General features: G+C 38.4%; 1 protein-coding gene across 1 annotated transcript in view; it reads left to right on the top strand.

Annotated features, from left to right (window-relative positions):
* The window catches only part of TRIM9 (tripartite motif containing 9), a 147,094-nt gene that overhangs the window by 78,561 nt on the left and 53,949 nt on the right, over positions 1-14,584 (top strand). The window contains exons 4-6 of the mRNA XM_020991272.1: positions 8,939-9,049; positions 12,669-12,822; positions 14,286-14,443. Of these exons, the coding sequence (XP_020846931.1) occupies positions 8,939-9,049; positions 12,669-12,822; positions 14,286-14,443 (423 nt within the window). The remainder of the gene's footprint in view (positions 1-8,938; positions 9,050-12,668; positions 12,823-14,285; positions 14,444-14,584) is intronic.

Raw genomic sequence — 14,584 nt, 5'->3', positions numbered from 1 at the left:
TACAACCTAGGAATTTCTCAATATCTCTCATCACCACCACCCACCATGTCCACAGTGTTGCCAAGGCCCATCAATTTCACCTTTGACACATCTCTTCAATGCACTCCCTTCTCTCCTCTGTAATTGCCACCACCCTGATGCAGGCCCTCATCACCTCATACCTAGGCTATTGCAATATCCTGCTGGTGGGTCTGCCTACATCAGTTCTCTTCCTCACTCCAATCTATTCTCCATTCAGTCAGTAAAGTAATTGTCCTAAAACACAAATCAGATCATGTCACCTCCCCAGTAAATTCCAGTGGCTTCCTAGTGTTTCTAGGAACAAATACAAAATTCTCTGTTTGGTATTAAAAGCCTTTCATACCTAGCCCCCTCCTACCTTTATAGTCTTCTTATTTCTTACTCTGGGGTATAAGATATGTTCAGGGAAGACTAGTACCTCTGGTGTGAGGGCTGGTAAGCCCTGAGGGCTGCTTTTCACATTTGGTGTCTACCTAATCCATCCAACTCTCACCTGTAGCTCCAAGAAGCTGTAGCATGTGTAGCAGTGGTCCCACCTCAGTAAGCTGTTTTGGCAGATGAGTTAAACCAGGTTGAGGGTAACCAAGGGGTCTTAAAGTCTTCAGTAAGATGGGGGGTTTTTACCCAAAGAATGTGAAGACATCCACTGGTAGAATGGGCAGTTGAGAATAATTTGTTCCAATGGCCATAAATGTAGCTGAAGCAGACACTGTAGAGCACTTAGAGCTTGGTTGGACATTGAAGACACCAAGGTCATCCACTATATCCTGAATCATGATCAGTCATCTTAATTCTGTCTTACCATTGGACTGTATGGCTCTGGAAGAGAAAGTGAGGCTGAAGACTTTGTATAACTCTTCCTCACTAAATCTAATTTATGCATAAATCAAAAGAAATCATCCATATGATTTTACCATTTTTTACCTATCATCTCAGAGTCCTGTGGCAACAGGTAAGTGATGAAGAAGCAGGTGCAAATTCCCTGGGAGTTGTAGTGACAACCCTGTATACAGGTGGCTCTGGTCATAGGGTTGTCTTCTCATTTGAAGCAGCAATGGGATTTGGCAACCCCAAGTTTCTGAGAAGCCTTTTAAATACTACACTGCTCACTTCCTTGTATGAGGAAGGGGATAGAAAAGGTGCCCTAAAAACTGTCTGTTTTACCCAACCCTGGCCTGCTTACTGTGGCAGGAAGGGATCCCACCTTGTGACTGAAACACACACACACACACACACACACACACACACACACAAATACAAAAACTTCTATAAAAATGATTCCACTCAGCATCGGCACATTGAATGTATGTACTCTTGTGAATAACACAAAATCCGGTAGACATGAAAGAACAGCACTTGTTGCAAGAGAAATTAGCAGGTATCACATCTAAAGAGCAGGCCTGAGTGAAACAAGGCTGGCAACTGAAGATCCTTCTTACCAAAGTTGGAGCTGGATACATGTTTTTCTAGAGTGGCCACAGTGAAGGGGAGTACAGTGAAGCTGGTGTGGGTTCTGCAATCAGAATTAATCTAGTCAAAAAACTTGCATGCCTACCAAAAAGGAGTGAATGACAGGCTCATAACAATGTAATTGCCACTTGGAGGAAAGCATCACACCACTATCATCAAAATATGCTCCAACCATGACAAATCCTGATGAGGTTAAAGAAAAATTTTATGAAGACCTGGAAACCCTCATCATCAACATGCCAAAAGAGGACAAGCTTATAATTCTAGGTGGCTCTAATGCAAGAGTAGGCACAGACTACCAGGTATGGCAGGGAGTCCTTGGGAGAAATGGAGTTGGAAACAGGAACAGCAATGGTCACTTATTATAGAAGACATGCATCTCATGACCTTTTCATCATGAACACTGTCTTCCATTTACCTAAATGCAATAAAACTTTTTGTGGATGTACCCTCACAGCAAACAATGGCATTTAATGGACTATGTGATTGTAAGGAGAAGATAAAGACAGAACATGAGAGTGATGAAGGCAATGTGTGATGTAGAATGCTGGATGTATCCTATAGGGCCTATCTTTATCCATAGACTTATCCTCTCCAAGCTAAATATTTGCTCAACAAAAGTAGAGGCCCCAAATCAAGATGATTACCGGAAGACGTAATGTCAACAGATTAGAACATTTCTCCTAGCATAGTTTGTTGCTAATTTGGAAGGAAAGCTGAGCCAACACACAGTTGGCAACAGTGGAGCAGAAAAGGAATGGACAGCTTTTAGAGATTTGGTGTACAGCACCACATTTACTCATCTGGGTCAAAACATTCACAAACATTAAGATTGGTTTGACAAAAAAAAATAGGGAAATTCAGAAGCTGCTAAATGAAAAATGAGAATTCCATAAAAGTTTACCTGTAAGATAGTTCATCAATCTGTAAGAAGCTAGCATTAACTCCATCAAAAGTAAAGTACAAGCGAAGCTTAGAAAAATGCAGGATTTTTGGTTCAGTAAGAAAGCAGATAAAATTCAGTTTTATACTGATAGTAACAATCCAAAGTGCTTTCATAATGCTTTGAAGGCTATTTGTGGGCCAAAGACATATGCCGCATCTCAACTACCCAGTGTTGATGGATCCACATTGATTAGTGATAAGGACATCTTCCTGGAGAGATGGGCTGAACACTTCCATTGTTCTCAACAGACCATCATCGATCAATGTGAAGCCATTGACCATATACCTCAAGTTGAAGTCAGTCCCTCTGTAGCTGAGTTTCCAACTGAAGAAAAGGTTTTGAATGCCATTAGGCTCCTCTGATCTGGCAAACTGCCTGGTGCTAATTCCATTCCAGCTGAGATTTACAAGGCAGGTTGTCTACTGTTCATACAAAAGCTGACTGAAATTTTCCAGATTGTATGGCTAGAAGAGGTTATCTCCCAGGAGCTCAAGAATAACTCCATTGTCTATCTCTATAAAGGAAAGGGAAATAGGCTGTCCTGTGACAATCACAGAGTGGTCTCCCTCTTCATCCCTGCTGGTAAGATTTTTCTAGAGTCCTCTGTGATAGACTGATCTTTCACCTGGAAGATGGTCATCTACCCAAGAGCCACTGTGGCTTCAGAAAGGACCAATGAATAGTTGATATGGTGTTTGCTATCTAACAAACAACTCCAGGAGAAGTGCCAGGAGCAGAACTGAGGTCTATACACAACATTCATCGATCTGACCAAGGGCTTTGATACTGTCAGTTGTGAGGGCTTGTGGAAAATTATGTCAGAATTTGGTTGCCCAGAGAAGTTCATCAGTATTGTGTGTCAACTTCACAATGACATGCTTACCTGGGTTCTGGATAATGGATGATGCTCTTATGCTTTCCTAGTCACCAATGGAGTAAAGCAAGGCTATGTGTTTGCTCCCATGTTTTTATTTATTTATTTATTTTTAGTTTTCAACATTCATTTCCACAAAATTTTGAGTTCCAAATTTTCTCCCTATCTTGCCCCTCCTCCATCCCAAGATGGCAAGCATTCTGAATACCCCTTTCCCTAATCTGCCCTCCCTTCTATCTTTTCCCCCCTTCTCTTCTCCCCTTCCCCTTCTATTTTTCCTATAGGGTAGGATATATTTCTGTACCCCATTTCCTGTATTTCTTATTTCCCAGTTGCATGTGAAAACAATTTTTTTAACGTCTGTTTTTTAAAACTTTGGGTTCCAAATTTTTCTCCCTTCCTCCCTCCCCACCCACCTTTACTGAAAAGGCAAGAAACTCAATACAGGTTATACATGTGTAGTCGTGCAAAACACTTCCATAATAGTCATGTTGTGAAAAACTAACTGTATTTCCCTTAATCCTATCCTGCCTCCATTTTTTCTATTCTCTCTTTTGACCCTGTCCCTTCTCAGAAGTGTTTGCCTTTGATTACCCCTTCCCCCAATCTGCCCTCCCCTCTATCAACCCCCTGCTCTCTTGTCCCCTTCCCCTGCCATTTTCCTGTAGGGTAAGATGATTTCCATATCCAATTAAGGGTGTATGTTATTCCCTCCTTAAGCCAAATTCTGTGAGAATAAGATTCACTCACTCCCTCTCACCTTCCCCCACTTCCCCTCCACTGTAAAAACCTTTTCTTATCTATTTTATGTAAGATAATTTACCCCATTCTACTTCTCCCTTTTTCCTTCTCCCAGTATAATCCTTTCTCATCCTTTAAGTTTATTCTCCAGATATCACCCCTTCATCTTCAACTCACCCTGTGCCCTCTATCTATCTATTTATCTATATATATGCATAAAAATTTTTCCCTCCAACTACCCTGTAACTGACAAAGGTCTCATGAGTTACAAATATTATCTTCCATGCAAGTACACATAAACAGTTCAACCTTAATAAATCTCTTAGGATTTCTCTTCCTTTACCTCTTCATGTTTCTCTCGAGTCTTGTATTTGAAAGTCAAATTTTCTATTCAGCTCTGGTCTTTTCCTCAAGAATGCTTGAAAGTCCTCTATTTCACTGAATATCCATTTTTTCTCCCTGAAGGATTATACTCAGTTCGCTTAGGTGATTCTTGGCTGTAATCCTATCCCTTTGCCCTCCAGAATATTAGATTCCATGCTCTGTGGTCCCTTAATGTAGAAGATGCTAAATCTTGTGCTATCCTGATTGTGTTTCCACAATACTTGATTGTTTCTTTCTGGCTTGCTTGCAATATTTTCTCCTTGACCTGGGAACTCTGGAATTGGCTACAATATTCCTAGGAGTTTTCCTTTGGGGATCTCTTTCAGGAGGAGATCTGTGGATTCTTTCCATTTCTATTTTGCCCTCTGGTTCTAATATACAAGGGCAGTTTTCCTTGATAATTTCTTGGAAGATGATGTCTAGGCTCTTCTTTTGATCATGGCTTTCAGATAGTCCAATAATTTTTAAATTCTCTCTCCTGGATCTATTTTCCAGGTAAGTTGTTTTTCCAATGAGATATTTCACATTGTTTTCTATTTTTTTATTCCTTTGGATTTGTTTTACAGTGTCTTGATTTCTCATAAAGTTACTAGCTTCCAATTGCTCTATTCCAGTCTTTAAGGAAATTTTTTTCTTTTCTTTTCTTAAAAATTTTATTAATTTATTGATTTATCAATAATCACTTCCATATGCTTTTGAATTGAAAATTTTTCTCCGCCTTCCTCCCCCCACCCTCCCTAAGATGGCGCACAATCTGATATAGGCTATACATTTACATTCCTATGAAACACATTTTCACATTAGTGAAGCTGTAAGTAAAAATTAACACCAGTAGAAGGAACCATCAGAAAGATGAAACAAAACTGAACAGAAGGTAAAAATAAGTGATAGAGATTGGACTTCCATAGTTCTTTCTTTGGATGTGGACAGCATTTTCCATCCCGAGGCCTCTGGAGATGTCTTAGATCCTTTTAATGCTGAGAAGGATTCAGTTTAACAATATTAGTCATCGCATAACATGGCTGGTATTGTGTACAAAGTCCTCTTCATTCTGCTCACTTCACTCAGCATCAGACTATATAAATCTTGCCAGGTTTTTCTGAAGTCAGCCTGCTCATCATTTCTTATAGCGCAATAGTATTCCATTACATTCATATACCACAACTTGCTCAGCCATTCCCCAATTGATGGGCATCCTCTCAGTTTCCAATTCTTTGACACCACAAAAAGAGCTGCTATGGATATTTTTGTACATGTGGGTCCCTTTCCCATTTGTTTGATCTCTTTGGGATATAGCCCTAGAAGTACTATTGCTGGATCAAAAGGTATGCACATTTTTGTAGCCCTTTGGACATAGTTCCAGATTGTTCTCCAAAATGGCTGGATCAAGGAAATATTTTCGTCAGTGAGCTTTTGGACTTCCTTTTCCATTTGGCCAATTTTGCTTTTGAAGGCATTCTTCTCCTCATTGGCTTTTTGGACCTCTTTTGCTATTTGGGTTAGGCTATTTTTTAAGGTGTTATTTTCTTCAGTATTTTTTGTGTGTCCTTTAGCAAGCTATTGACTTGTTTTTCATGATTTTCTTGCATCACTCTCATTTCTCTTCCCAGTTTTTCCTCTACTTCTCTTACTTGTTTCTCAAAATCCTTTTGGAGCTTTTCCATGGCCTGGGACTGATTCATATTTTTCTTCAAGGCTTTGGATGTAGGAGCTTTGACTTTGTTGTCTTCTGGTTGTATGTTTTGATCTTTTTTGTTACCAAAGAAAGATTCTATGGTCTGACTTTTTTTTTTGCAAGGTTTGATCATGATCCCAGCCAATTACTTGAGTTTTAAACTCTTTGTTAAGGTAGGGGTCTGCTTCCAGTATGGAGAATGTACTATCCCAAGCTTTGGGGGTTTTATGCAGCTGTTTTCAGAGATACTTCTAGGGACCTGTAAATTTTCAGTTCTTCCAAGGTGGTATGATAAGGGGTGAGGTGTTTGCTCCTTTCCTGGCCTGTGCTCTGGTCTGTGAGTGACCACAAGCACTCTTTTCTGCCTTGGAACTGGGAGGAGGATTTTCTCTTCACCTCCCCTACCAGGTCCACCATGCCAGCACTCCTCCTTGCCTCAGGACCACCACTGGAAACTGTGACCTAGATCAAAACACAAGCAAAGCAAGAGATTCCTGCCTCAGCACTGGCAAAGAGATCCCTGCAATCCCACTCTGATCAGCCACTCAATTCCCCCTCAGTCTGTGGACTGGAAGCTTCAGAGGCAGCCGCTGCCACAGGGCTGCGCTTGGGGACTTGGGGCTGGGACCAAGCTTCTCTCTGTCCACCACCATCGCAGACCTTTCCCACTGACCTTCTAAGTTGTCTTTGGCATTCATGGGTTGAGAAGTCTGGAAATTGCCACAGATGCCTGAACTTCAGTCCTCTGAGGCCTGCTCCAGGTTCACTGAGGCCTATTTTGCCACCATGCCCACGCCAAACTGCACTCCTTTCCCCGCCCAGTGAGATATATCTTTCTGATCAACCATCTAGGCTGACTTGGGCTGGAAATTTGTTTCATCCTGCTTTTTGTGGGTTCTGCTGCTTTAGAATATGTTTAGAGCCATTTTTATAGGTATTCAGAGGGGTTTGGGGGAGAGCTCAAGCAAGTCGCTGCTTTCACTCCGCCATCTTGACTCTGCCCCCTCTCTCCCCTGCTTTTTGACATGATGTTTTCAGCAATGTTGTCAGAAGCCTTCAATCAGGAAAAACCAGTGTGAAGGTCAGCTACCACACCGATGGTAAATTATTTAATTTGAAAATGCTACAAGCCAAGACTAAAGTGGAGGGAGAGTTGGTACACGATTTTTTGTTTGTTTGTTTGCAGATGATTGTGTACTCAATGCAACCTCTGAAGCTGAGATGCAACAAAGTATGGATTTATTCTCTGCTGCTTGTGCTCATTTTGGCCTAACAATTTAACACCAAGAAAACACAGGTTCTTCACCAGCCAGCACCACATCATCCATATGTGGAACCATCAGTTACAGCAAATGGAGAAATTTTGAATACTGTGGATAAATTCACTTATCTTGTCAGTTTACTTTCTAGGGATGTACATATAGATGATGAGGTTGATATACACATGGCCAGAGGTAGTTCAGTGTTTGGGAGGCTCCAAAGGGAAGTGTGGGAAAGAAGAGATATTAGACTCCTTACCATACTGAAAGTCTACAGAGCTGTTGTGCTGACCTCATTGTTGTATGCCTGTAAAACCTGGACAGTCTACCAGTGCCACGTTAGGAAACTAAATCACTTCCATTTGAATTGTTGTAGGAAGATTCTGCAGATCACCTGGAAGGATCACCTGGCAGGATAAGTACCAGACACTGAGGCCCTTTCTCTAGCTAAACTGCCAAGCATTCAAACTCTACTTCAGAGAACACAACTTAGAGGGGCTAGCCACTTTATTTGAACCCCAAATGTATGTTGCCTAAAGAACTATTTTATGGAGAACTTATGCAATGCAGACACTCACATGGTGGTCAAAAGAAGAGATAGAGGGACACTGTCAAGGTTTCTCTGAAGAACTTTGGAATTGATTGTGTGACATGGGAGACACTTTACTCCAAATGATCATATGAACTATTTCTGCCTGACCTGTGGTAGGGCGCTCTAGCTTGTATTGGTCTGATCAATCACAATTGGACACATTGTATCTTGACTCCAACATAGTGATGTCATTTTGGTCCTCTTTGGAAATGAAGGACAACAGCCAGCTAATCATGTTGTTATATTCTTTCCTTTATTTGGGACTCAGGGTCATTCTCCTGCAAATTTTGGTTAGCTAAAAGTTAGACCTCTTCTGTTAACATTAACATTACCTGATAAAACCTGACTCTTGAAATAAGGGAAGATTGTTTGACATTCCTCAGTTAGAAGCCAAATGATTTATATCTCCATATACATATGCATAATTCACAGAAGAGAGAACTGGAATAGTGGTTACTTTTAATATAAATAATTATTCATAATATTTTTAGCTAGCTCATAGCCATAGTTACCTATAATAATGACTATTATTCTTGATTTCTCATGACTTTTGGAACATAGTCCCACCATTCATAGCTCAAGATGATAGTCAAGTGTCTCAACAATCTTTTTATTATTTATTAGCGGTACAAAGGTTAAACTCAGTCCTCTTATGCCTTTATCTCTGTCTTCTCAATTTCTTCCTAATTAACAGTTTTTCCAGAACAACTCAACTCCCTCTCTCTTCATAGACTACTCAGGAATATATATTAAGTTGTCACTGTTCAAAATTCTAAAGTTTTGTATTAGCAGTAACAATGTAAGTAATAGTAATGACAGGTTCTGGCTATTGAAACTGAAATTACACTGGGGACTGTGCCAGTGATAATTAACCACTAATCCAGAATTGTTAAGGGGGGAAATGCAAAAGTCCCCACACTTCAGTGCTGATTCTGCTATAGTTTTAACTGTTTGGGAACATTAACTTGCCTTATAGGTTGTACGAGATCAGATATCCCACTGCACAGTGAAATTGCGGCAGACTACTGGTCTCATGGAGTACTGCCTGGAGGTTATCAAGGAAAATGATCCCAGTGGCTTTTTGCAGGTGAGTGTGGACTTCTTTGGTTTTTAGATTCTAAATGTCCCATGGGACTGGGTCTAAGAATCCAAGTCCCATTCAATCTAATCCAAGAAATACATAGCATAAACCACCTTCACACTATCCCATTTTGTGATTTTCTTGCAATGAAATTACCCAACTACCAGAAAATCATTGCCAGATGCTATAATTTGTAAAGAATGTTATATGGGGTAATACTTGCTGAGTGTCATTGAAAAGAGAAGAAAAAAACACCTCCTAAGCCCATCATACAGTCTTTGGGAATCATAGCATTTCAGAAATTGTAGAGACTTTAGAGGCCATCTAGTCTAACTTTTTCATTTTAGACATGAGGAAACAGAAGTAACAATATAAGAATTGAGTTGCAGCCTACAAGAAGAGGTGGATTTCTTTTTAGAAGAATTGGGATCTTTTATATCAATCAATGCATCTAGCTATAATGGTTTTATCAGCGGAAAAAATCTAAATAACTATACATTAATTCACTTTCTCAGTGCCAACTTTCTGGCCAATCAGTAGATACTTGGTAGTTTGAGAAGTAATAATAGGAAAACAATTGAAAAGATAATGTAATGGAAATATAAAATAGTGTTGGGAATAAGTAAATAGGCTTCAAGTCCCAGCTTTAGAAGGCACTAGCTGTGTGACCCTTGGGAAGTCATTTAACTCCTGTTTCCTATTTAGAGGTAGCTAGGTGGCACAGTGGAAAAAGCACTGAGCTAGAAATCAGGAATATTTGAGCTCAAATACAGCCTCAGACATTTACTAGTTTTGTGACTGGGCAAAACACTTGACCTCTGTTTGTCTTAGTTTCCTCAATTGTCAAATGGGAACAGTAATAGCAACTATACTCCCAAGTTTAATGTGATCAAAGGAGGTGATATTTGTAAAGTTCTTAGTACAGTGCCTGGTACATAGTAGGCATTATATAAACACTTGTTACTTTCTTTCTATGCTTTATTTTCTTTGCTTATAAAAAGATAAGAACTAATATTTGTGATATCTACTCCTGATCAAGGTCTTTGTGAAAAAAATGCCTATATAAAGAAGTTGTAATTATTAACAATTCACATTTATATAGTGCTATTGCATTCTCCAAAACCTCTCACTTGATCCGTCAACAAACATTTATTACTATGTGCTAGCATTGTGTTAGACAATGGAGATAACAGAGGTAAAAGTGAAATAGTTTCTTCCCTCAAGGAGCTTACTTTCAGATGGAGGAGACATGATGTACATATAGAGGGCATACAAGATCCATACCAAGTAAACGCAAAGTAATCTTGGAAAGGCACTAGCATCTGAGGGGATTTGGAAATATTTACTATAGGAAGTTGAGCTTGAGATGAGTTTTGAAAGAAACTAGCTGTACCTATGTACAGTTATGGTGGACAGCTAATGTCATGTGTGGAAAAGAACATGTGCAAATATATAAGAAAATATTACATATGTGTGTTTGTGTGTGTATATATACACTCACAGTAAATACAAGGTAACTGACTACAACACTAGCTATTTGGGGATCAGTAAAGCCTCAAGGTAGCATTTGAGTTGAGCTTTGAAGGAATCTTGAGAGTTAGAAGTGGAAGTAAGGACGAAGTGCAATAGAGGAATAGGAATGCACAGTAATACACAAGTGCATAAGGGAAGTACCTAAGAGAAGAACATAGAATTATGAGAGGTCTGAAGGGGAAGATCATTGCTGAATATCTCTCAGTTTGTGTCTCTCTGTGCCCAAAAAGGTGGCTTCAAATCGAAGTGCTTTTTTTTGCTTTTTTTTTTTTGGTGAGGCAGTTGGAGTTAAATGATTTGCCCAGAGTCACACAGCTAGTTAGTATTATGTGTCTGAGCCTGGATTTGAACTCAGGTCCTCCTGACTCCAGGGCCAGTGTTCTATCTACGGTGCCACCTAGCTACCCCTGTCTAAGTGCTTCTACAGAAGCATGGCAGAAGAAGAATAGGACTTCTCTCTCCTCAACGTCTTTTATTCTCTCAGAGGAAGTCTTCTGATTATTGGAAATTCTTCCAAACTTTTCAAAATTGTTTCTTCTTCGATCACAATAATCTCAAAAGATATTATTATTACTGTTTTTAGATGAGTGAAATGAGGCTGAGGGAAATAAAGTGACTCCCTTGGTCACATGACTATTAGGTATCAGAGTTGAGTCTTGAAGCACTAAATTTATTGTTCTTCCCGCTAGGACAATGAGACTCATACCTTGATAATTTATTGTTCCCTACTTGAATATCCTTTTTTTTTCTTTTAGTCAAGGCCAGATTTTAATGAAATATTATAATTTTAAAATTGATTGCACTTAAAGGGCCAGAGTCCTTTGGTTGCTAAGTATGTCATTTTCAAATAAAAATACTAAAATAAGAAACAGAGGAACAATAGAAAGTAAATGAATATGATATATAAGAAAAAGGAAAGCTCCACAATGAATACGTAAAAGAGAAAGCATCTAGTAAGCTCTCACTGTGCTATAAGAACCAGGCTAAGTTCTATGGATGCAAATACAAAAGCAGACACAATGTCTTCAGTGGTTAACAAGGTATCTACCACATAGTAAGCATTTAATGATTGCTTATTGAATAAGTCCTTACCTTCATTATTCAAAAAAGATACTACATATGTAGTATGTGTGTGCACATATATATACTCATATATATGTATATATAAACACACATATGTACATATATATGTGCGCACATATGTAACACTCATATATATGTATATATGTACACGTACATATATACATATATGTGTGAGTATTGGTCAGGGAAGATTATTTTGATTTAGAAAGGTACAGGGATGATGAGTGAAATGAGGTTAAGGTATAAGCACAGGTACAAGAAATGTACAGTGAATGAGTAGATGATGATGATGATATTGATTTGAATCATGGACCTATGACATGGCAAGGAATGTATATGTGCATGACAGCAAGGCTTTTTGGTAATAAGATAGCCAGAAAGAGAAATGAAGCATGGATAAAGCCAGGTCTAGATGTACTGGGTGATGGGAGGCAAATACCAATCAGGACAATGGGGGCCCAGGGCCAGATTCCAAGGAAATAAGTCTTCTAGTGCTTGGTTTCTGGTCTATTAAATGATTATCACTGTGCAGACTTTGTTTGTAAGATGCTAGAAACTGTATTTTGCTGAATGCAATACATTCAGTATCTCTTGTCATTTTCTGATACCCCTCATTTTATTATTCTAAAGAGAGGGCAATTTCATTTCTTAATATAAAATGGAGACAAACTAGTCAATCACATAGGGTGGGTTACATCACCTCTTACAGTGGTACTGGTTCCATTAAGACAGTAAGATCAGAAAGAACTGTGTAATTTAGCAAATGGTGCTTTAGCATATATACCATTTATATCAATAAAATTAGTTTGCACCAACCTTGCCTATCATTAAATGTAAATTTAGCTCTAAATATAGGGACATTTAGAAATGTGTCAAGAAAAGTTTGGGGTTGGGTAAAGACCATTTCACCAACTTCAGTTTTTTCAAGGTAAGGATATAACTCATTTTGGAAACTACTAAATTTCCCAGTGTGGCATGTAACCTCTCACATAATCTTTAATATGATTAGATTTCTGATGCACTCATTAGAAGAGTGCACATGACTGAGGACCAATGGGGAAAAGGGACTCTTACGCCAAGGATGACAACAGACTTTGATCTGAATCTAGACAACACACCTCTGCTGCAGTCCATCCACCAACTTGACTTTGTACAAATGAAACGTAAGTATTTATATCCAAATAAGTCAAAAAGTGTGTTACGTGGGTATTGTTGCTTATAAAATTATGTTGAGGTCCAGAACCCCAAATACAAGTAATTGCTGGAAATATAAACATGCAGGTTAACTTAACAGGCTACTTCATGTCCAGCCTTCTAAGAAGGTTTGCATAGCATCTGATTTTGTCATGTAATGAAGTTTTGCAGTTTTATATGTTTAATCTGGCTATCTGGTACTCAGATAGCTAACATATGTGATATTTTTCTCCTCATCTCTAAAATGGTCTTTGGATTATATTCTTGATGGCTGATAGCACATTGCAACACAGTATTGCAAAACAGGAAACCTCTATAACCCAACCGCCTATTTTTTGCAGATAAGACTAAAATGAACCCAGGGATAAAGTGTCAGTGCTGCACATTCATTAATGGAGAGAGATTTAGAAAATTGTCTTTGAGCGTGCAACATGGATGTTTCAGAGAAATGTAGCTCTAGGCTATGTTTGGCAAGGCATTTAAACAGCTTCTTTGAAAAATAAAAGGAAAAACATAGCTTAAATACAAGGTAAATTGACTTATAATAAACTTTGGGGGGAGGAGATATTTGAGATAAGCCAGTGATTTCTAAACTTTATTATGACATATTGCTTTTCTATCCCCTCCTCCCAAATGTCACTCACCTCCACCTGTTTTTCACAGAACAATCAACATAGAACATTTTCCTAGGTCATACTTTATTTGAGTAAGAGAAAACCATGTTTTGCAGTAATGTAGAAATAGTCTGGACTATGCACCAATATTGTCTTACAGTTTTGTAAAGAACCTTATTTTTTGGACTATGGCAAGATATATCTAGAACGGTTTCTTCAAGTGTGGTCCACAGACCTTTGAAGGGTCCCTTAGACCTTTTTCAAGGGTCTATGAGGATAAGAATATTTTCAAAATAATACCATAAATTTACTTGGCTATTAAAAAGCTCTTCCTTTTTTTCAACTACATATCTATGTGAGAGCATATTTTCTTCATATACTTCAACCAGGACAACATATTATTATAGATTGTATTTAGGAGCAGTATGAGAATCCAGATGTCTTCTATTAAACCAGACATTAAAGAGCTATGCAAAGATATGTGAAACAATGTCATTCTCAATTTTTTTTTTGTTTTGGAAACTATATACAGTTATCTTTCATAAATAAATTATTTATATTAACATGTAATAAATTTATTATCATCATTTTAAGAAATTAATAATTGTTTTATAATTTTATTGGTTTTAATTTCTAATATAGCAAATATCACTGAACACGGAACACTCTCACCATTCTGAGTCAACTTGCTGTTGCTCCCTAGTTTATTTTTAAATTGTGGCATATTCAATTGTTTGCTGATGTGTTTGCACTTTAGTTAAAAATGAAAATGTACTTTGACAATTAAAAAAGTCAAGATTACACTCATTTGTATTTAGCTTCCTCTCCAGTGCCAGCAGCCCCTCTTCTACAGTTGGAGGATTGTTGCACACACAACAACAGTGCTACATTGTCATGGAAACAGCCACCTTTGTCAGCAGTGATGGCAGAAGGATACATTCTGGAACTGGATGATGGAAATGGTGGTCAATTCAGAGTGAGTAGAGACTCTACTTTGTTTATTCGGTTTTCTAATTGTATATTATAAATGAGGGCAGCCGTAAGTTTTGAAAGTTATAAGTTTTGAAAATAATTGGGCAATTATTGGGCAATATGGATTGGTTCTAAGAGTACTGGT

The sequence above is a fragment of the Phascolarctos cinereus genome, unplaced genomic scaffold, assembly GCF_003287225.1.
Source record: "Phascolarctos cinereus isolate Bilbo 61053 unplaced genomic scaffold, phaCin_HiC Scaffold_2;HRSCAF=192, whole genome shotgun sequence".
Classification (NCBI taxonomy): domain Eukaryota; kingdom Metazoa; phylum Chordata; class Mammalia; order Diprotodontia; family Phascolarctidae; genus Phascolarctos; species Phascolarctos cinereus.
This window is presented reverse-complemented; position numbering and strand designations above follow the sequence as displayed.